The following is a 22201-nucleotide window of genomic DNA, read 5'->3' on the forward strand; positions in this document are numbered from 1 at the left end:
ACATGGCATAAATATGGAAATATGTTGCATTTATAGTGTTGTATGGAGTACTTTATCATCAAGAAGGAGACAAACAAGATTATTGACAGGATAGTAAGGAAAATAGGAGGTTTAGAAACATGACCTATATTGAAGGAATGATAAAATGCAGTTGCTTAGCTTAGTCAAGACTGCAAGTGTTTTAAGCTTGCAGTAAAGAACAAAAACAACAATAATCAACAGTTCTGATCACATCAGTTTTGAAAAGTGATGGCATCTAGCAGCTTAGAGTGACTGGCAACTTTTCAACCCTGTAGAATATCAGTAAATGTCCCTCTTTTATATACTAAAACCAGTTAATGTATTAAAAGTATTACCAGCAAGTGTACATCCACAATTATAAACATAATCCTAAGAACAGACATGCAAAATCTTGTATGCCCTGAAGCTAGAGAAATTAAGTAATTTTTATCAATTAGAATGTCTTGTGCTCTGATTCAAATAAACAAATAGGAAAGAAATTCACTTCTAAACCACTGTATAGTGCATATTTTTTTCCTGGTTCTTTTTCACAGACCCCTGCATGTTCCTATTAATTTAAAGACAGCAAGAATTGACAAGCACTCTTTTTCCACTGGTACCGGCACTCCCTCTAGTGACAGCCACAGTTTCTCATTTACGTGAGAAACCTCATACATATCTTAAGCACTGCAAGGCTCCGAATTCCATAATTTTTGTGGTGTTTTCTGAAAAAAATAACATTATTATCATCTGCCATATTTGATGTGGTTTCTCACTTATTATTCACTGCTTATATGGCTTATACATAAATCAGATAAACCACAACAGGTTTGAACAAAGAAGCAATTGGGTCTAATCGGTGTTCCACATAGATCACCAGGTATCAACAGCCACATCTAGCAATATCTGCATGAGGAAATGTTTAAACTGGGAAAACAAATCAGTAAAGAGTAGATTAAAAGACTTGGTGGGCTTTTTTTTCTGACTAATTCACATGTTTTGCCATACTAGATGCTTGGAAGATATGCCAATTCCTACTTGTTTCTACTTCAGTATTGCAAATAATTTCTGGCCTCTCAGAAAAAAATACATTAGACACACTGCTTTGACACAGCATCATTCATCAAGTGTTTGAACAGCTATATGAAATAATTTTATTCTAGGTTCTTGAAAATTCATGGTCATATTAAAAAATTGTCTTCTATTTCAAGGTAGTTTTGGAGTTTTATGGATATGGGATATTGAGGAACACTTGTGTTTTTCCTTACTGTAAGAAAAATCCATGAAAAACTGTGAAAATTGAAATACCAAGTAGGCTGAAGGATAAAGAGGAGGTACTGCTGTATAAAGCCTTACAAAGCCTGAGGCTGTCAATTCTAAGAGTGCTCAGAGAGAAGAGCAAGATGAAACTACCTCTTAGCCTTAAGCAATTAGTTTAGGTAAGAATGATGAGAGCTGTTTTCAGGCAGGTATATTTGTCGACAGAAAGAGTTATTGAATCACTGAGTCACAGAATCATTGAGACTGGAAGGGACTCTGGAAGCCATCTGCCCAAGCCCCTGATCAAGAATGGTCACCTAGAGCTGTTTGCTCAGAACTGTGTTCAGACAGCTTTTGATTATTCCAAGGATGTAGATCCACAGCTTCTTCATGCAGCCTGTGCCTGTGTTTGGTCACCCTCAAAAATGAAAACTTTCCTGATGATGATAGAAAGTCGTGTTCTGCTTGTGCCCATTGCCTCTTGCCTTGTCACTGGACACTCTCCCTTCAAGTATTTATACACAATGATGAGATCCTCCAAGCATTCTCTTCTCCAGGCTAGACAGCCCAGCTTTCTCAGCTTTTCCTCAATGGAGAGATTAAATATCCTGGTGTCCCTCATCATGTCAGTAGCTACCTCAGCAGCCATAGGTGCATCCCAGGGCCTATGGACTTATGTCTCTCCTTGTATATTTTTTTCCCTCAGGCTTACACTCCCTGTGCCTCTTCATCTAAAGTCAGCTTTCCAGGCATCTTTGACTTCATTCTGCTCTGTCTGCACCTCTTGCATGGGCATCCAGGCTTAGAAATAACCTCTAGGAAAAAATGAATTTGCCCTCATAATTCAGACTTCAGACAGATCTTGCACTTTTCTTTGACTTGGGTCATGGCACATCCTTCCTCTAATAAGGAGACCAGCATGTTTAATAGAAGAGTTTGACTGTTTATTACAAAATCATAAATAAAAAATGGCTTTTAAGCCTCACTGACTTTGGTGACAATTCATCTACCACATAGCGCTTCTCCTCTTTTATGCATTTATGATAGTTGTTCATAAAAGAACTCATTTTCACAGTACCATGAAAGATGAATCCGTAGGACAGTTATTTATTTTGTGGTGTCTTTTTTTTTTTTGATAGCCTTGTGAAAGAAATAGTGAAACAATCTCCTGAAAGCTACATTAATAATGGCTTGTCATGAAGGACAAGTAGTTTAGTATGAAAAGGTATCACTGGTGACAAATGCAAAAATTTTGAAAATTAAATTTAAGCTTAAAAAAAGAGATATTATTTTTAAAATAGTTGTAGTCCTTCTAGATTTTCTACCCTTAAGGTCTGTGTCCTCAGACTCAATACACATTTATTTATATATATGCAGTAATGTAATGGCTCAGAATAATATTTCCTTTTTTAATTTTTTTAAGGTTTTAGCCAAGATCTGTATTTGTATTATATATTTGCATCAGTCAAGGGGCACAACAGCATTAATCAAGCACCACTAACCTGAAGTAGGAAGACCATGCTGGCCTCTCTAAATGCAAGCACTGTCATGTTACTGTCTAACACAGCACTTCCGATAACAGAATGCTGGGATAGACGTTTTCAAATTCATGAAGTGTGTTGTAATCATACAGCATTCAAGTATGCCTGCTGTATTGTGAGCCCGTGAAACAGTCCTGCAGGACAGGAATGGAGGTAGACACTATGGATTGCCAGCCCCAGCTTATTACTGTGCTCAAAGGCCAATGGTCACTGTCTAGGAGTGGATTTCAGAGGCAATAGACATAATATATATCAAAAACCCCAGCTCACTGCATTTACCTTTGGCTGGAGTGCTCACCTATAGGTGATCAAATATTCCAGTGACTGTTGGCCTGTTGCAAGCTCTGCCCAAGTTGCAGAGGCCCAGGAGACATTTCCTGTCATCGGTCACAACATTCTTTATCCCTTTTCTCTCTTCAAGGCCAGAGTAGCAGTGTGTGTAATAGTTGGGGCGTTTTTACTGCACACAAGGGTAATAGATACCACGTTTGGGAGCGGGGAAATGCGTGGCTTAAGGAAACAAGAAGAAGTCAAGCAACAGGAAGGGAGATGCCTCCCTGTAAGAAACAGCTGCTCTCCCTATCAGCCGTCTGCTCGGAAGCGGAACAGACTCGCCGGCTTTACCAGGGCAACAGCTTTTGTTTCTGCTATTCGCAGCCATTTAGCTAACATGTTTGTAAACACCAATGTGTATTTTGTAAAAACTTGGCGTTTCACAAAACAACGTTCATAAACAGCGGAACCCCCCACCGCTCGCAGCAGCGCTCTCCGCAGGCCCAGCGGCCTCCCAGCAAGGCGGGACCTGCCCGGCCCTCGCCGCGCTGCCGCCGCAAAGCCTCTCGGGAGCTGAAGTCCCGCACCCTGCCTTTTCCATGGCTGGCCCGCGGCTTGTGGACTCCGTGTCCCATGGAGCGCTGCGGGGGGCTCGGCGGCCGGCCCGCGGCCCCGGCAGCTGGCGGCAGGGCGGCTAGTTCAAGTTGCCATAGCGGCGAGGTGAGGCGGGCGGAAGGTGCCCGGGACGGGGCGGTCTCGCCTCGGAGCGCTGTGCGGTGCGGGCTGGGGGTGCGGGAAGGGCCGCGGCCAGGGCGGTGTGCGGGAGGCGGCTGTCCGGCTCGGAGCGCCGCGGGCGGGCGGGCGCGGATGGCAGCGGCGGCGGGAGGCGCCGGGTGCGGCGGCCGCGGGTTCCTCGGGACGCTCCGGAGGCCCGGCCGGCGGCGAGCCCGGCCCCGTTCTGGGCCAAAGAGCCAGGAGGCTCTCAGAGCTGGAGTCGGGTGTTAGTGACGTTCCCTGCGTGCCCGGCAGGAGGGGGGTTTGCAGAGGGCATTCCTTGGTTATGAACGGTGCGAAGGAGCCGTTTTCTGTGTTGTGCTGCTGAAGAGCGCTGGGAGCGCGGTGTGACAAATTGATAATAACATGTGCTACTGATCCCTGAAAGCACGATGGTGCAATGTCACCATATGGGATCACCTTGCTGTGTTTTCCAGACTCAAATACAAACACTGAAGGAAAGGGACTTTCAGGTGTCATGTTGTTCCTTTCTGAAATTATTATAATTTTTATTTTTTTTTGTCGTGCTCAGTCTTAACTATGAGGCTTCAACCATTCCTTTAACACTAAGTTAGTTACCTAGTGATAGATTAGCCTGTGTGGAGCTGAACAAATAAAACACTTGAGGAATAATCAGATTGTGTACACTTTATCTTTTGTTTACTTGAGCTGAAGAGCTTGACATTGAGATTGTCAGCTCTACTTCTTACCTGACAGATTTCTTAAAAAGTCATCAGTGAAACTGAAATGCCCTGCTTCCTACAGGAAAGGAAAATACTGAGTATTGATGCTTTTCATCAGTTCAACAAAGGTTGTGATCTGCTTGGGTAGAACTAAAAACCAGTAAGAGCCAAATGATTCTTACTGTCAAGTAGGTCATATGTGCTGAAATTAGTGTAGCTTTTTGGAAAAAGTGATAAGCTTTTTTTTTGTTTGTTTCAGTTGATAGGCAGTTTGTTTGTTTTAGTTGTATATGGAACATTTCTGTAAATTTCTACTTCTTTGTGATTTTTATTTTTTTGACCTAAAGTGAAACTTGCACAGTTCCTTTAAAAATGAGGATATTGCCTTATGTGAAACAACTTCTTCACCTTAAAAGTTCTTGTGGTTCCTTTTAGGTTGCTCATGAGAACAAAGAGGAATGCTTAACCATAAATAGTAAGTTTTCTTCTGACAAAATGTCCTCCTTATCCCGTGCTTTCTTTTATTTTTACCTTGATTACTGACCTTTCTTCTGTGCTTTGGCTAGTATATATCTTAATGAGCCTATTTTTGGACAGCTGAAAATAAACCCATTAATCTTTCCTGCTGCAAATCTTTATTTCCCTTTTTTCCCTTCAGTCGTTGCTTTTCAGTAGTTGGGCCTCTTATGGTTGAGTCTACTTCTTTATTACATTTTGTTGATTTTTTTTTACTAAATTACAGTAAAACAAATATTATTCCATGTTATTTGTACCAGTGTTTTATTTATTTTATTTTTGTCTCTGAAAATATTCCATAATTTCTGTTTCCCAATGGTTAGTGTTTAGTCTTTTTCGGTCTTATTACGACTTCATTGCAGCTGATTGGAGTGAGGCACTGGAATAACAAATTCTGATACTGTTAGTAAAAATGTGTCTTAGTAAGATGAGGTTTAGAAAATATAAGGAATACTGATGTACTTGAGCACAAACTGAGCACGATGATTTGCTGTTCTTTCATATTTGAAAGGTTTTTATCCAAGTCTGGGGGACACAAATTTGCAACCTTTTGAAAATTAAATATTAAGACTTGGAAAAACATCAAGTTGCCTCCATATAAAATATAAGATTTTAATCCATCTATGGTTTGTTTTGGCAATTTCAGCTCTCATGGGTAGAAGAATGTCATCTTTACTGTGACTTTTTTTTTTGTTGTTGTTGACTACAGAGGTTCAAGAATTTGCCAGTCTATTTCTCCTTTCACCAAGTCATTCCATGACCTTAAGGCAAACTGCTGCAGCATGTAATAGTTTAAGAAAAAAATTCAATTTAACCTACCTTTTGAAGGTTGTTATCTTAATCAGTTACTATGTGACTTTACTATACTAGGCACAGCTGTCTGTAGTTCTTAATAATTTCACCCATCTGATGATTGTTGACCTATTTTCCTTCTATCTTGCCATCCTTGAGATTTAGCAATCCCCATTCTGAAGACAGCTTAGTGAGTAGTGTGAGATAAAGGAGGGTGGTTCTGCAGACCAGGAAGATGGATAAAACATTGATGTATCCACTCTCTGTTTGGGGAGGAGAATTTGCTTTGGGCAGTGATTTGATCATGAGTACTGAACATTTGGAAGCAGTGAGATTGCGTATTTTGAATTAATTTGTTCCAAAGAGGCTCTGCCTTCTGCATCTTGACCCTGCTTCGTAGTGTGAGCAAAGGTAATAACTGAGGAGCAGCTGGAAGATCTGCTTCAAAAGTACATCCTGCTGACCCACACCAGAAAGGCAAATGTAATCTGAGTTTATGAAGTTGCTTTGGGAATGTTGTGCAAGACTTCAGTTACAGACAGGAATTAACACATATTACTTTTTCTGGTCTTCCTGCCTAGGCTTCAAGATACTGATGGCAGATTCATCCAGTGATTCAGACAACTTATTTACGGGTCGGACTGGAAGGCGGCCCTTGAGAGCATCCCACAGCAGAGCTCAGAACTATGGTGCTGAAGAAGTTACAGAGAAGATCCATACTTTAGCAAGCACTTTGCAGGTTGTTAACAAAATACAGTTTTCAAGTATTTGTAGAGCCTACATTTCTGTAACACAGGGTCAAATTTTCATTTCTAAAGTTGGGGAGTGTATTGTACAGTTGGGAAACATTGCTGTCTGTGCAAACCAAAGATGGTTTTGGGAAATAATTCATACTGCTTTTGAGCTGAAAGTGTGTGGCTTGTTGCATTTTTATACAGCTGCTATTTCAGACAGTAATAGAATGTTGTTAGAAACAATGATGTGGTGGGGAATACTATTTATAAAGTTAGTAAACTGAGTAAGGGCAAATCAGTTTTGTTAGATTCTCACAAAAGGCATGAAATTTTATAGCAGAAAGTTTCAGCCTTGTCTTGGTTGTCTTTGTACTGTGTAAAATTTCAAAATTCCTGATAAATATGTAAGTGGTCAATTCCTTCAGGAGAGAGCTTACATTTCAAATATTTTCTAGATGTGAAAAAGCACTGTGAGAAGCATTAAGAGAGCAAGAAAAAGTGGAGGAGGCAGAGGGAATATCTGTTTTGCAAATGGGAGGAGATATTTAGCTATCCTGACACCATTAGTGCTGGAGAATTTATTCCCATTCTTCTCTAGTTGACAGTTCTGAATACCTAGAGTGAGTGGGTGGGTGTTTTATTACTTATTGTTTGGCTAGCAACTTTTTTTTTCCTTTTAATATATGAGAAGGGAAAAATCAATATAGAATGGTAAATTTAAAATTCAAAACTTCTTACCTGGAAAATAATAATAAATCTAGAAAATAATATAATAAGAATACAGTCTGACTACTTCTTAAAAGGGATTCTTTGGTATTCTGATTATGTCCAACGTCTTTCTAGCTGCTCTTCTGAAATTCCAATTTTAAGCTAATTGCTTTTTATGGACTGCTTTTTAGCACATCTTCCATGTGATCCAGGCATTTATCTGGTCAGAAAATATTCATGCAGTGACCTTACCTAGTGTGTTCACCTTCAAAAACTTGTTATTTCTCAGATAACTATTCTGTTCTACAAGCAGGTAATGTTAAGATTATTGGATTAAAAAGATTTTTCTACAGAAACTTGAAAAAATTTTGTATTTTATGCTGAGGTCTTACTGTTGTACTGAAATTATAGAATTTGGTTTGTTTTTTTTTCTTCTTCATTTTGCTCCCTGTAGCCATACTGTAGCCCTTCAGATTCTGGTTACTTGAATAGGATTTTGAATGTTTAGACCCTTTAGAAAACATTTGTGTTTTTAATTTAATTTTAGAAATTAATAAGAATAAAGACAACACTAATGTTTGATTAGAGGAGGTTTCTGTTTTGACTTTTTTACTAAAACTTTTTTTATTTAAGGATACCAACAGAAATCTAAGACACGTTGACCATTTGCTAGGACAATACAGAGAATACAACAAGGAACAAACCAAAGCAATAACAACTGTAAGCAACTTTCAGTTTATCTTAACTTTTAGGTCTTTTCCATTAGTAGAACTCATAGCTGAAAATGTGGTATTAATGGATAGAATACATAAGCATTTAAGTAGCTTTAAACAGAAACTTTTAATATTTATTTGAGCATACTAAATCATAACTAATGTGTTATATAATGAAACTCTGACAGGTTTTGTAAGCTCATTACTTCTCTGGTTTATAAGCACCCAGTAGATTATGTTAAGGTACTATTCAAAGTACAAGATGTGTAGCTGAAATAGAGTATTAGGGAACATGTTTCTTCTGCAGGAAGAAGTGGTAAGATAAAAGCTGAATTACAGCAGGGAATGCGATTGTGATCATGCTGGTGTAGCTTTTTTTCCTGTCATTCTGCAGCAGTTTCTGGATGTTGACCAGCTTGCTCTAAACTGCAGAAAGGATGAAAATTCTAAAATTATTCTTCTCATTTTAGAAACTCAAAACTCAAACTTCTACAAACTTGAAAACAGGTGTCTTAGAGAAAACAAAACAAATTAGTGCTGCTAGGGTAAGAGAGGTTTACAATTTGCTTACAAACAAGCTGCAGCAGGTGCTGCTTTAAAACAATACATATGAAATGTTGAATATTTTACACGTGAAGGTAGAGAGAGTGAAGAAGCAAATGTGTAGAAAAGAAAGCTTGGTTTTTTTTAGAGAAAGAGATCCAACACTATATAATTCTTCAGGAGTAAAGCATCAATTTAACCATGGTTTACAAGCTTCTCTTAGAAAAAGGAGAACCTTTAGCAACTGATGTTTTGTGGATTGTCAAATAAAGGTGTAACAAGGCAAGTGGCTAAGATCCAAAGTTAACAAATGCAATTGTAAAATACGAGATGTAAGTTTGAAAAATGAAGAATTAAGTTTTGAATGTAGCTAGTTCTGTACTCTTAAATTGGGAATGGCTTCCTTTTCCTGGAAGTGAAACTTCTAAAAATAGGGGTTTCTGTAAAGCTGTTTAGGGAAATTTGATAGCCATGTAAAATTGATTCCAGGCAGGGCTGGTGGAAGAATTCCAGGAAAAAATAATTTCTTTGAAGTTATTTTCTGAATTTTGCAGAACTGTTAATGAGCATTGCTGGCAAATAGTTCTTATTTTGGTTGTAGGAGATAAACTTTTGAGTTTTCATGGTGGTACACCATGTGGTGCACCAATGTTTTAAGAAACTTGATATTTGAAGCTGCCAATGTTGGAAGCATGTTTTGCTATAATTACAGGAACGTGATATATGAGATATTGAAGAAAAGCTGTTATTAATTCATAGTTGTACTTGGCTTAAAAATAGCTTTTATTCTCTTAATGACTTTTAAATAAATAATATTTTCCATGCTTTTTAGATAACAAGTTTGTGTTCATATTTCAATAAATTACAACTCTTCTACAGTTAAAAGAAACACTGGAGCAATCTATAGGTCAATTGAGGAGCCAGCGACTAACACGAAACTCTGGAATGAGAAGTGCATCTCTCTCAAGCTTATATCCCAGTGACCTGGATGGAGAAGGACCATCAGGTAAAATACTTGAAGGGCTTGAGTATGCTTGGATAATGTCATATGGATGTGTTATGCAAAGAGGACATTAGGAAAAATGTGTAGAGATAGCCTTATGGAAAGTCATCATTGATGACTTCAAAGAAACTGAGTTTAAAAATCTGGGAGACGTGCATTAAGTTATGCAGTTTATTTTTCCAGCTTTGTGTTTCTGTTAGTATTTTCTGCTGATATCCCAGGAGATCTAAATGAAATGTTGATTCTTTCAGCTGAGGAAATTAATTTTCCACTGCATGAGTTGTAGGTACATACAAGTTAAAGCTAAATCCAAAAGATATTGCAGCTTCTGAAGCTTGTTTCACAGCAAAAAGGGAATTTAAATTTTAAATGCATGAGATTAAGGATGTTTGGAAACAGTGGAAAAGAAAAAAATCAGAAATTATTTATGACACACAAAAGAGTAGCTTTTTTCCTTGTATGTCTCACAAAATTCATTGTGTTTTGGGAAAAGGTATGTTTGGGAGGAGTATTCCTTTGAGAGGTAGTATTTAATGTATTTTTGTAGAAAGCTCTAAAAATTTAATTTCTGTGTAAAAGCTGTGAAATATAATAGTTTGAAGCTCTGATAGATTCACATGGAGGAAAAAGCAGTTGGTTGGGCAAATAAAACTTGAGGAAAAACTACTCCTTGGAGAAACAATTCCTCTTTCTGGAATACTTGTATGTCATGGGTAAGAAATGTGAAGAAGAATCCTGGGAAGAGCTAAGAGTTATAAGCATGATATGTAATTCAGTAGTTGTTTTGTTCATAGTGTAACCTAGGAGGACATTGTCAAGAGGAAATAAGCATTTTTCGTGAAGCAAAATGAAAAATTTCCCATACAAAATTTTGTTTTCTTTTTTTTAATCATATCTTCTGCAGGCAACCGCCACTTTGTGCCCACTTCTCCTCTCAGGGATTATGGAGACTCCCAGGGCAATAAACACCGAAGGTCTAGATCTGCAAGTGTTCGGTTTGTCAGTGAGGCAGATAATGTGGAGCAGGTACAGAGCACTAATGGGAGTTGCTGTTCCAAACAGACAGTATGTTTGCTCTTTGAGGGTCAAAGAGTCTCAAAGACTCTTTGCTTGTACATTAAATGAGGTGATTGTGAACATGCAGCTAAGAATGTTTCAGTTATGATTTGTGCTTTCAGTTGTTACCTGCTTTTTTCATTAGGTAGTCACCTCTTGTATCTGTCATGAAATTTCATGCAAATCATTATAGAGAAAAAGCTGCAGATGGTCGTGATATCAAAAGTAAAATATTAAAAAGATCTCCCTACTTTTTAGGCTGTCTAATGACAAAGAAAAATAATCTCTGAATAGCTTGTTTAGTCTGGAGAAGACTGAGAGGGAATCTCAGTAATGCATATTAATATCTCTAACATGGATGTCAAGAGGATGATGCCAGACTGTTCAGTGATGCCCAGTCACAGGACAGGGAGCAATGGCCATAAACTAAAACTCAAGGAGTTCTACCTCAGTGTGAGGAAGAGCTTTACAGTGAGTATGGCAGAGCACTGGCACAGGCTTCCCAGGGAGGTTATGGAGTCTCCCTGTCTGGAGACATTCAGAACCCACCTGGACAAATTCTTGTGTCACCTTTTCTAGGTGACCCTCTCTTGGGAGGGTGTCACCATTGTGTCAGGAATGGATGAATGAGTGATACTCCAGATCTCTTCAGGAGGCTAATAATAATTTTATTAGGAATCCATTCCTTTTTATACATTGTTCAGACACATGTGGACCTGATTGGTCCTTTAATCAACACACCTCACATAACTGGCTAATAGAGACACCTTTTGGTAACCATCTTATGGGAAAACAACTTTTCAAAACACCAGCTGCAAGATTGTCTTAATTCTTTCTCTCAGCCTTCTCAAAACTCCCTAGAACAATTATTGGGAAAGTTTATCTGGCTTTCTCTCTCTGGCCAGGTTGTCAGTATCCACAGCAGGGGGCTTAGATGGGATGACCTCCAGAGGTCCTTTCCAGCCAGTTAACATTCACCTTCAGTGAGGCTGTGAAGGGGATTATTCTGCTTTAGTTAATGGTGTAGGGTCTTAGTGCTTTTGCTTTTAGTTTAGTGTAGCTTGACTTGATTTTACATCCAGTCGTTCTTCCTCTTAGTTCTTGGTCTCACCTGTGAGTGGGATAATTTGATCCTGTATTTCAGGGAGATGATGGGAGAAGATGTGTGTGCCACAGGTAATTCATATCCCTTAACATGCTTGCAGACTTCAGAAAAAATAAATTAATTACCTTAATTGATAAGATTGTAGTGTTTCTGTTATCCTACAGGTAGAAAGGAGATTTCACTACCTGTTTTTACTTCTTTCAGACAGGGTGGCTAGACTTGCTTGAGTGAATCTGTGTAGACTAATATTAATGAAGCTGATTGTAACGTATTCATATTGACTTTATTAAATCAGTCTCAGCTTCCATATAATTTTATACTTAACTACAGCAAGTTTTCTCAGATTACTTTTTGGGAAACTAGAAATTTTAGACTTTTATTTAGCCCTGTTTCATTGTCTTTTCAATCTAGTTCTCCCCCCATTCCTTCCTCTCCCAAGATAAGTGTAGAAAATAATCCTTGGAAGGAAATAATATTATATGGAAGTCTTTCCTCCCAACCATCCAAAATGCTTAGGACTATTTTAGATTATTTCTAGATATTCTATAAATATCTTGGAAATTTTATTCAAGGGAATTCCTGCAATGCATGCAGAGTTCTTCATATTAAGTAACTGTATAGGCAAATAGCTTTTTTTTTTTCTGGTTTTGATGATAACTGCTGGTTTATTCCTTATTCTTGCTTTTCAGTGAGTGAATGTGGCTTTTTCTTTTCATTAACTATTTTTTAAGAAGAGTATAGTGCTTTGAGGAATGATGAACTAGAAGTAGCCATTGATCATGATTATAGGTAGAAATTACACCAGAGATAAAGCTGTACTGCTTAAGTAAAGTTGTGGCTTTTTCTTTTTTCTGCAACCACTGTCTGTTTATTTCCATTCTGACTTTTTCTGGCTGAAGTAATTTTTCAGCCAAATGGTCTTTTAACACATTTAAATCCCTCTTCTTAGCACATACGTTTTGAAAATACAATTTGTTATTTCAAAGTCTCTTGGCTCAGGTTAGAATTTCTGGTTAATCACACGGGGGAGGTAGTAGTGCCTGTGTCTGAATGTTGAGGGCAGTCAGCCTGGTTGTGGAAGATCCAGGTTTAAGTCTAGGGCACAGAAGAAAGGAATATTATAAATTAGGGTTTTTCATAATGATAATCCTGGCCATGGAATTGTTGACAGCAGTAGGTTGCATTAGGATGTATTAACTTTCTGTCCCATGAACAATGAATGACCTATTCATTTTTTTATTTGCTCCCTAAAACTTCAATGATAAATTGGGAGCCTGCTGAATGGGGAAGATGGGAGGTTTTTAAAAAAAAACAAACTCCTTTTTCAGAAAGTAGATGTGTGGTGGTTTGTGTGGTTTTTTTTTTTTGTTTTGGGTTTTTTTTTTTTTTGTGTTTTTTTTTTCCCCCGCAAGCTCTGAAAAAAGTTAATTCTCGGTAGTTCCTGAATATATTATACTGTTCTGCTTGTTTCATTTCAATTTCCTATGTAATCTATTTGTAGTAGCATATATAGCTGGGCAGAACTTTGTTTTACCAATACTAGTACCTATTAACATGAAATATGTCTCTCCTGAACATTCATTTGCAGCTGCATTCTTTCCACCAGTCTCTTCGAGATCTCAGCAGTGAACAAGTTCGCCTGGGAGATGACATCAGTCGCGAGCTTTCAAGAAGAAATCGGTATAAACAGAATGTAACTCCATGTGGAGAACAGTGTGGAAAAAAATTCTTAAACTCTTTTATTTCAAAAATAATTTTGGGGAGAATGAGTAATTGTGCAACATGTAGATGAAAGCAGGACTATGAACTGCTTTTTTTATGTCAACTGCTGCAGTATTTATAAATGTAAATAACACCTACTGGTTCCAATTTGTATAATATATTGGGCTTTCCTCAGTTTTATCAAATATATACACAAAATGACAAGGTATAGAGGATTTCTTTTATTATAGCTTTGATCCTAGTTTGCTCTTGTTACTGAGTCCCTTCAGGGCAAGCTCTCCTGCAGGCCATAATGTATAGACTTTCTCAACATGTGGTGCTTTCTTCAATACCAATAACAGGAGTTAGACTGTTAATTCCTAGTAGGAAAGGACTGTTTGAAAGGACTGCATAGATGTGCCCATAGTTTTTTACTTGTTGAGCTGATACCTGGCTGATACTGAGATGCTCTGTTTCTTCACTTGAGGAATGGGAATGCTTTTTACCATGAATTTTCCACTTGAAGCTTGTTTGTCATTATGCTATAAATTATTATGAATGGGCTGTAGTACAGAAAATACTGGGGGGGTTGTTGCTGCTTAAAATTATCATGGGTGTTACTTAGCTTTTGCACTGTAGAATATTGTCTTATTTATATTTTTCTATGAAGGACTGATGCTGAATTAAGAAAGACTCTAGAAGAGTTGTCTGAAAAGCTCACTGAGTCCCAAAGACAAGAAACGGTGAGTGTGACTAACATGAAAAGGATTATTTAAATCTAGTATTTTAAACAAGATGTGAGCTTCTAGTCTAACATAGGTGTTGGTGATTGGTATGACATTCTGATATGTATATCTGAACATGGTCTTATTTGGGCTGTTATAGGTTGTTGAAATGTTACCCTTCGATAATGAAATCAGCAAGACATGTTGTATATTTCAGGTGTTTGAAATATACAAGTTGTATATTTCAAGTGTTTTGCAGGTGTGTGTATTGTGAATTTTTCTGTTACAAAATTTACAGCCTTGGAGAAAGCTGCTCTTTAACTTTGAGCATTGGTTTGAATGCTGTTATAATTGTTGAAGGTACCTTTGGAAAGATACAAGCTTTCCCATGTTGTGATGATAAATACTATTGTTTCTTCTCCCTCCCTCCCTCCCTCCCTCCCTCCCTTCCTTCCTTCCTTCCTGTTCTTTTCAATCCTTATCATCTGTGTAGCAAAATGGGAGGAGTCTGTTTGGGCTGTACACTTCTCTAAAGTCTTCCTGACAAAATGTAGCAAAGGAGGCAGGACAGCCATGACAGTCTTTTCTTTCTTGTCTTCTGTATTTGCTGGAAGTAGATTGACTGCACTCTGTATTACTTAAATCTGAAAGAGATCTGCTACTGAGATCAAACTCAAACTGTAGGAACAGGGGAAGATGAGAATCACCCCAGTGATTAGTAGGTGAGAATTCTGTATGTAGTTCTTGACACACAAGACTTGAGTGTATGATTAATGTAAGCATTTACTGTGGTACTAGTAGCAAAGCTGACTTTTCAGAGCAAGTGTTATATGTGCATAGTTACCTGTAGGTGGTTCATCTTGCTCTAAAATTGCATGAATTGGTACTAAATTCTCTGTCAAGGGCCGTACTGATATGTTTGTCACCGATAACAATATCGTTGGCATGGACCAACGTTGGTATCCAACAATGCTGCTTGGTACCAGCAAACTTAATAAATGTACTTGTGTAAATTCGTGTTTCTAGATTAAATTGGACATTGATTCAAGAGACACTATCTGTACCAGTTCTTGATGTGATAAGGTCCATCAGGGAAAGAAGACTTGCCTTGTCATCCTTTGTAGAAAAATATGATGGAGTTGTCTTTGTTAGAATGTTAATTTTGATTTCTCCTAGTGGCCTGGTAGGATAAAGTAAATTTATCTGATAAAGAATTCTTGATACTTGGAAAATGCTGTGTTTTTCCTGTAGCAGACTTCTCAGTATACTTATTTTTTTTCTCTTTCATGTACTAGGAAATTAGCAAACTCAGTTTTAACCAAGGTGGTTCTCAAGAAAGTAGCTGCTACAGCTGTCTACATTACAACTGTTCAGTGCCATTGTGTGAGAGAAACAAACCTTCCTCAATCCTCTGGAATGGAGGCATCCACTGTCTGTTCATTAATGAAAGAAATAACTAGCTCTTTGACCTCCTACAGTAGGGTTTCAAGATATTAAATTGAAGGTTACAACTTCTGACCTGAAAGAAGCAAAAAATGAGAGAGGTGAGGTATAACAAGGAAGTCTCCTGTAGTATATTAATGGTAAGGGCAATATCAGAAGAGTAAGTTTCTTATTGGGAGGGAACATTATAATGCAATAAAGCTATGAAAATTGAAATATTTACTGATATTCTTTTAGTGAAGACACAAATGCTGCAGTAAGCTGCAGTGAGATGATTTTTATTTGTAGCACTAGTAAGAACTCACCTGTGATATTCTGCTCATTGATGATTTCTGACTTTATGAAGAACATCATAAAGCCAGATGGAAAGAAGATTGGAAAGAGGAGAGGTGAAAAAAAGAAAGAGGGGAAAAATAAAAAAGGCCACTAATTCAAAGGCTTCCTGGAAAAGATAGAAGAATAGCTCGGGTTCAGTTTGCAGAAGAAATAGGTCATTAGGAAGGATCTAGCCATGTATGATGAATAGGCAAAAAGTGGAAAGTTACTGTACGATATAAGAACAGAAAGTCATCTAATGATAATTTTGTCCAATAAGAAGTCTAATCACTTGTGAGGAGCTTCTTAGTCTGGAAGTGATCTGTCTGCTTTCTGTACTGAGAAATATTCACTCTGTGGATTTATTTTTTGGAACTTGTCCAGTCTTTGTTATAACTTGCATATCTTTATGCTCTTATCTTATAGCAAGGGGTTCTCAAAATAGATTCGCTTTGTTGGTGATCTGCTTTTTTGGTTATTTTGTGTATATGTGTTTTGGTTGATGTGTTTTGTCTTGGGTTTTTTTGTTAGTTGTTGTAGGGTGTTTATTTGTTTGGATTTTAAATCTAATTTTTCATCCCTAATTTTAATTTGGGAGGTTGTTCAATTTCTTCAGAGGCTTTTCAGAGTGTTACTTTTCAGGCCGAAAAATTCTGACTTAATGGACTGTTGTGTCCAGCCAATTCCCCATCACTTGAATAGCCCAGTGGTAGCATCATTGTGTACTGCTGCTTTACCAGGGCTCTCTGATCCTAGGTGTGGATCCCTTGCCCTTGTTCAAAGCCTAGTGATCTCCTATTACTTGATGAGGCTGGCAAAATCAGTGAGATGAGGTAAATGCAAAAAAGAGGGATTTAGTATGGATATTACAAATAAAAATAACTCTCATGGTATGCATAGCAAAGCGTGTGATTAGAGTGCATGTAGAAACTAGAGTCTGTTATTGTAGATATTTGACATCCTTTAGTATGTGTATGTATTTAGGAATTCTTCTAATGAGATTGAATAAGGAAGTTTTGAGAAAAAAGGTATTATGTCCTATTCAACTCACTTGCACCAATGACTATCAATTCTGAATTAAGCAAAGTTGTTCAGGAACTTTTGTCCTTAGTGCCTTTGGGCTTGGGATTGTTTATCACCTCAAGCATTGCCATCCTTGTATTTATATTCTGCTGTATGATTCTTGGCAATAAATTGTCAACTTGAAATCTTGATAATGTCATGGGATGAGCTCATGGTAGAAACATTTTTTTCGGTTTAGTGTCCTTAAGTCTTTTATTTTTTAGAGACATATGTCTAAATTCTTACAGTTTGGTATATTTGGGGCTGTTTGAAAATTGTCTGTTTGTAGATTTGTGATGATAATGGTCTAAGTCACTACAGTTCTTCTGAGTCACTACTTCAGAATTTATTTTTGTAAGGGTTTATGATTCTTAGAGCTTTTTTGATGCTGCATTTGAGTACTTTAGGATTCACACATCACAATCAAAGCACCATTTTTTACGTGTAAAGAGAGCTTTTCCATGCCAATATAAAAAACAGATGACATTGAAGGTTGCATAGTTGGATGCCTGTTTCTAGTCAAGTACTCTTCATGGCCTTTATGCTGTTATAAAATGATGGTAGAACTGTCTCTGAAAGAAGACAACAAAGTCAAGTGAAATGGGTCTTACGTGGAGTTACTGTGGTTATGATACCTCAGAGGCTGGGATTATTGTCAGATAATGAACTGTCCCTCAGAAGATCTGGTATAAGGAATTTTGGTGCTGCGCAGGTGACTTGTAAAAGGTATAACACATATTATCATTTACCATGAGGGAAAAGTTTAACATTATTTAAGGATATATCTCTGAAAAAATTATGTTTTTTTGTGATTTTAATACTCCTGTTTTGAGTATGCATTGATGATAAAACGGGTCATAGCAAGAACAGCAGAAAATATCTGTTGAAATAGATTTCTATTAGCAGGACTTTTGCACTAGAAATTACAAAAAGCTGAAAAACAGGGCAGAAATTCAATAAGTAGGATGGTGCTTTTTGTACAGTAAGCATGCAGCATCTTCCACGAGATTATATTTAGCTGCATGACTTAAATGTCACCCTAGTTTTAAAAAGGACATTCTGTTCTTTTTATTTAATTGTGGGGGAGGGGTGGAACTTTTTGATAGCAGCAAAATCTATGAAAACAGATTAAGCTGCCTGAAACCTGTATGTAGAGACACAGTTCTAGTGTCATTATTATTTTTCAGATAGTCTGTGTTGCTAGAAATGCATGCTTGAAATCACATTCTGATATGTTCCAAATGCAGTAATTTAGTGCTAGCATTTAATGTCATTGTGTAGAGCCTCTATATTCTTTGTACTGTCCTTTGGTGAAGCATTTGTCTACACTAAGATTTTTGATAACAGTCAGAGGTGAATACTTTCATGTATTCTGAGTCAAGGTCATTTGGGACAAAGGAAGACAAGTATGTTTTTAAGTTTCATGTACTACTTAATAAATTAATTGTTACTAATTTTTTTTTTTAATCCCTACTGTTGTATGCCACAGGCTCTGTGACAATCTTAGAAGGGTCAGGCAGGCTACAAAAACAGGGAACATAATTCTTGTGGGTGGTTAAAGCCTTGCTGAAATGCCAAGGTGTTACCAATACCATACCAATGTACAAAGTATGGGAAGCAAATAGGAACTTTAAGTAGCATCAAACTGTTTGGCAGTTTGTGTTGCTTGTGGGGTTTTTTTTGGTTAGTTTCTTAAAGAGAATTATGTCTGTAACTGAAATTTCCATACCTTGTTAGAAATAGTACAACTATTGTGTTCTGGAATGAGTTGACAAGTCACAGGCAAGGCAAATCACCTCATAAAGTTACTTTCTTACTTGTTCTGAGTTAATGATAATTTGTAATGAAATCTGAACTTTGCAGGAATCTAAAGCCTGTCTAGTGATGCCTTTATGTCATATTATCTTCTGTGCATGCTAGACCCATGACAGTGAAAAAGTTACTGAACTCTCCTTTGGAATGTCATCTTTGGGGGTGATGTTACTTTTAAATCTTCTGTGAAGTCGAAATTGTATTTTTCTTTCTTAATAGTGCATTATAATTAGTGCACTAAATTAGTGCTTAATAGCGCTAAAGCTATTAAGGCAGTGCTTCATTGAAAAAAGGTGCATGAGAGAGCTGAGAATGCTTCTGAAGACAGAAGCTCATAGTCAAAACTTTAAAAAAAATGTTAAAAGATAACTATTTCATTTCTTTATTTTAGATATGTATGGGGGAAAAGATGACTTATTTCCTTGGTTTCAGCAAAGATATAACAAGTTTAATGACAGTGTTGTTTTCTGTTCCTACTACATGGTAACATTGTTTCTGCTAGCTGGAGTATTTTATGAATTCTGAGAAGTAACGCTAAGCGGTACTTGTCCAAACAAACATTGCGATGTGGTCTTTATCTTTTTTTATACATTAGTTTTTAGTAGGTAATTTTTCTGGATTATGGCTGCCGAGCTTTCATATCTTCATGAAGTGTGTGGTTTGACGCAGTATCAGTCATCTCCTGATGGTTTTAGGAAAAAAATACAATATTCCTGTAAGCTGACTGTTCATCTGGCTGCACAAACAAAAAGTGTTTTCAGAGAGATGTATTCTGTTGTAAAGAAAACCAGTGTTTTGTTCATTAAGCCTTGTGAAGCCCTGATCATAAGTGTAGCCTTAATTGTGTTTGTGTTACTACTTCTCTTACCATTAAGAAAGCTTGATGTATAAAACTTGCTACATAAGTTGTGTTGCTCATGGCAAAATTTTCTATCTGGGCATATGCCTAGTGCTAATAGAAGTGTGCTTAGCAGAGAAAGATGAGAACTTACTCAACTCCACATACATCAAAAGCTAATGGTTGAATGGTATTTTATTTTTTTATCTCTTTTTATCTCCATCTTTCTCTTTTTATCTGATTATAATTTGGTAATGGATATATTGCTTTCTAGTGGTTTAAAGTAATTAGTTTTAAGGTAGGGAGGAAATGATACATAAGTATTTATCTTACTAATCTTTAACAAAATAAATTTAATTTGCTGCCTCAAGAGGGTGCTGTCTGCTAGCAGCTTGAGTTGCAAAAGTGAAGTAATTCCAGTATTCTAGTCTGATTGAGCTTTTATGTTCATAATAAACACCTGTTGTTGTTTGTATTAGTTTCTACATGAATTCACAAAATACTGGGAGAAAAGCTTAAAGTGATGTAATTATTTTGTGTTATTACAGTCATTCTCAGTTATTTAGTTCTTGTTTACTACTTCTTACTCACAGATTTTGGATCATGAAAGAGGCAAACATTGGTCTGTTTTGCAGGCTGGAGATGTGAAAGAAATGTCCTTCCAGAGGTTCATCAGGCTTGTGACAGGGAAGCTAAGACTTTTGTGTTGCAACTTCACATTAGGCTGCTCTAACCTTGATAGCGAGATATTTAACCCTTGAGTAGAACCACCACTGTAGAGAAAAATATGCATTCACATAAAGGAGAATACTGCTGGCAAGATAACAGTTTGGTTCCCTGCCTGATACTTCTGGAGTACTGACTTCTATAACTAGTTATTTTCTCTACCATTCTAGATCTTCTTTAATAAAAATACAAATTATGTTCTGTTTTCATTTTGCCCCATAATCTGGTTACGTTTTTGCCATTGATATTTTCACATGTATTAAAAGGCACGCTAATTTCCTACAGCATGTATTTTTTTCCTTTTGAAGGTATCAGAACGGGTAGAGAGAAGACTTCAGGAGATAGAAGAAGAAATGCGTGCTGAAAGACAGCTCGTAGAAAGGCGCCAGGACCAGCTGGGCCATGTGTCTCTTCAATTACAGGAGGTATGCAAACAAAAGCTTCCCTTGTATTTAGGATTTAGTTGCGTTTGTGAGCCTTTGTCTGTCAAATTGGCAAAAGTGCTCATATCTTGGGCACGTGTTTTAACTTTCAGTCCAGCTCACATTGATTTGATGACCAGATAATACCAAGCACAGTCTCAGTCCTTCATTATATTGTCTTGACTATGTTTCAACCTTTTTGGTAACTGCCACAAATCTTCTAAGAACTTGACCCCTATGCCCTTCCTGAAATCCTAAGCAAACAAAAGCAAGTTGTTAGCTGGGCTTTTTCAATTAAAAGGTTTTTATTTTCTAAAAGGTAAACTTTGGTTGCTCAGGCAAATGAGCACTTTAATTTATTTCAACAAGGAGTCTAAAGCTCTGTAGTGGCCAGACAACTTTTCATTGCTTTTCAGTTTTATTCAACAAATACCTGATGAAATAAAAAATACTGTTTAGAAGACAAATAGAAATGTTAAGAATATAAGTTAAAATTTGAGACAGGTATTAGCTTTTTTTTTCTTGTTTTAGAAAACATATGAAAAATACTTATTTCTTTTTGATTTGACTTCTGCTTGGAAAATCTGTGTCTTAACATAGTGTGACTTATTTCACTCCACTTAAGATTTGCAATGTTAACTCTATCTGTGCAATAGGTTACCATACTTGAGAAGAAATATTAAATTCCTTGGTTTTCACTCTTAGTGTTTGCAACATAATTTTTTGGAAGGCTTTATACTGTGCAGTGATACTGAGGAACCTTGCTCATGATGCTACGTATTTCATGTAAAGCTATAGTCTGTTCAAAGATGTCATTTTTTAGAAGATGAGATGCTTTTGTTCTATATAGATAAAAAGTAACATTTATCAAAAGGCTTGGAATCCTTTTGCCAGTATTTTAGAAAGACTTATTGTTTCATTTTCTCTCCAGTTCATGCCCTAGTGGGTGAAAAGAACTAGAGTACTGAATTTCAGTTTTCATTGCTCTTTAATATGCCTATGTCCACTTCTAGATTCTTCAGTTGTGTCTTCAGACTGGGGAAAGGATGCCTAATGCAATGTATAGGTGTGATTTGATAATGTTATCCGCAGAATGGAACAATCTTATTTTATCTTTTTAAAGGGATGATACCTTGTATTCTCTAAAGATACATTGACACTGCCATAGTTTCCTTAGAAAGAAAATGTGATGAGTTCAAATGTAGTTCAAAGAATTTTCATATGATCTTTCATAGGTCATATGAATGATCATAGTCTATGTGATCATGAGCCTCCAGGCTGGGTGCCTTTGTTCTTGATAGCTCATCTTCTGAATTTCATGCAAAAAGAATATGAAATACTAAGTACATCCTAGACCTTCTATTCCCCTAAGATGTCCAGCTGTGAACTAAAATGGTTTAGTAGTTTCTTCTGTAAGTTCTACTTTATTTTTGTAAGTTATTTTTCCTGAGGAGCC

The 22201-nt window shown here is 37.0% G+C and overlaps 1 protein-coding gene across 8 annotated transcripts in view; it reads left to right on the top strand.

Annotated features, from left to right (window-relative positions):
• The first annotated feature begins 3689 nt into the window (after positions 1 to 3689).
• The window catches only part of CEP128 (centrosomal protein 128), a 98638-nt gene continuing 80126 nt past the window's right edge, over positions 3690 to 22201 (top strand). For all 8 annotated transcript variants that reach the window (XR_010364352.1, XR_010364353.1, XR_010364354.1 and 5 more), the window contains exons 1-9: positions 3690 to 3794; positions 4967 to 5006; positions 6421 to 6578; positions 7915 to 8001; positions 9417 to 9543; positions 10445 to 10566; positions 13290 to 13381; positions 14073 to 14145; positions 20632 to 20748. Coding sequence is in view for 5 of the 8 variants with exons in the window: in XM_064423695.1 (XP_064279765.1) it covers positions 3708 to 3794; positions 4967 to 5006; positions 6421 to 6578; positions 7915 to 8001; positions 9417 to 9543; positions 10445 to 10566; positions 13290 to 13381; positions 14073 to 14145; positions 20632 to 20748 (903 nt within the window). In the remaining 3 variants the exon portion in view is untranslated. The remainder of the gene's footprint in view (positions 3795 to 4966; positions 5007 to 6420; positions 6579 to 7914; positions 8002 to 9416; positions 9544 to 10444; positions 10567 to 13289; positions 13382 to 14072; positions 14146 to 20631; positions 20749 to 22201) is intronic.

This window comes from Passer domesticus, chromosome 6, assembly GCF_036417665.1.
Source record: "Passer domesticus isolate bPasDom1 chromosome 6, bPasDom1.hap1, whole genome shotgun sequence".
NCBI classification, from domain to species: domain Eukaryota; kingdom Metazoa; phylum Chordata; class Aves; order Passeriformes; family Passeridae; genus Passer; species Passer domesticus.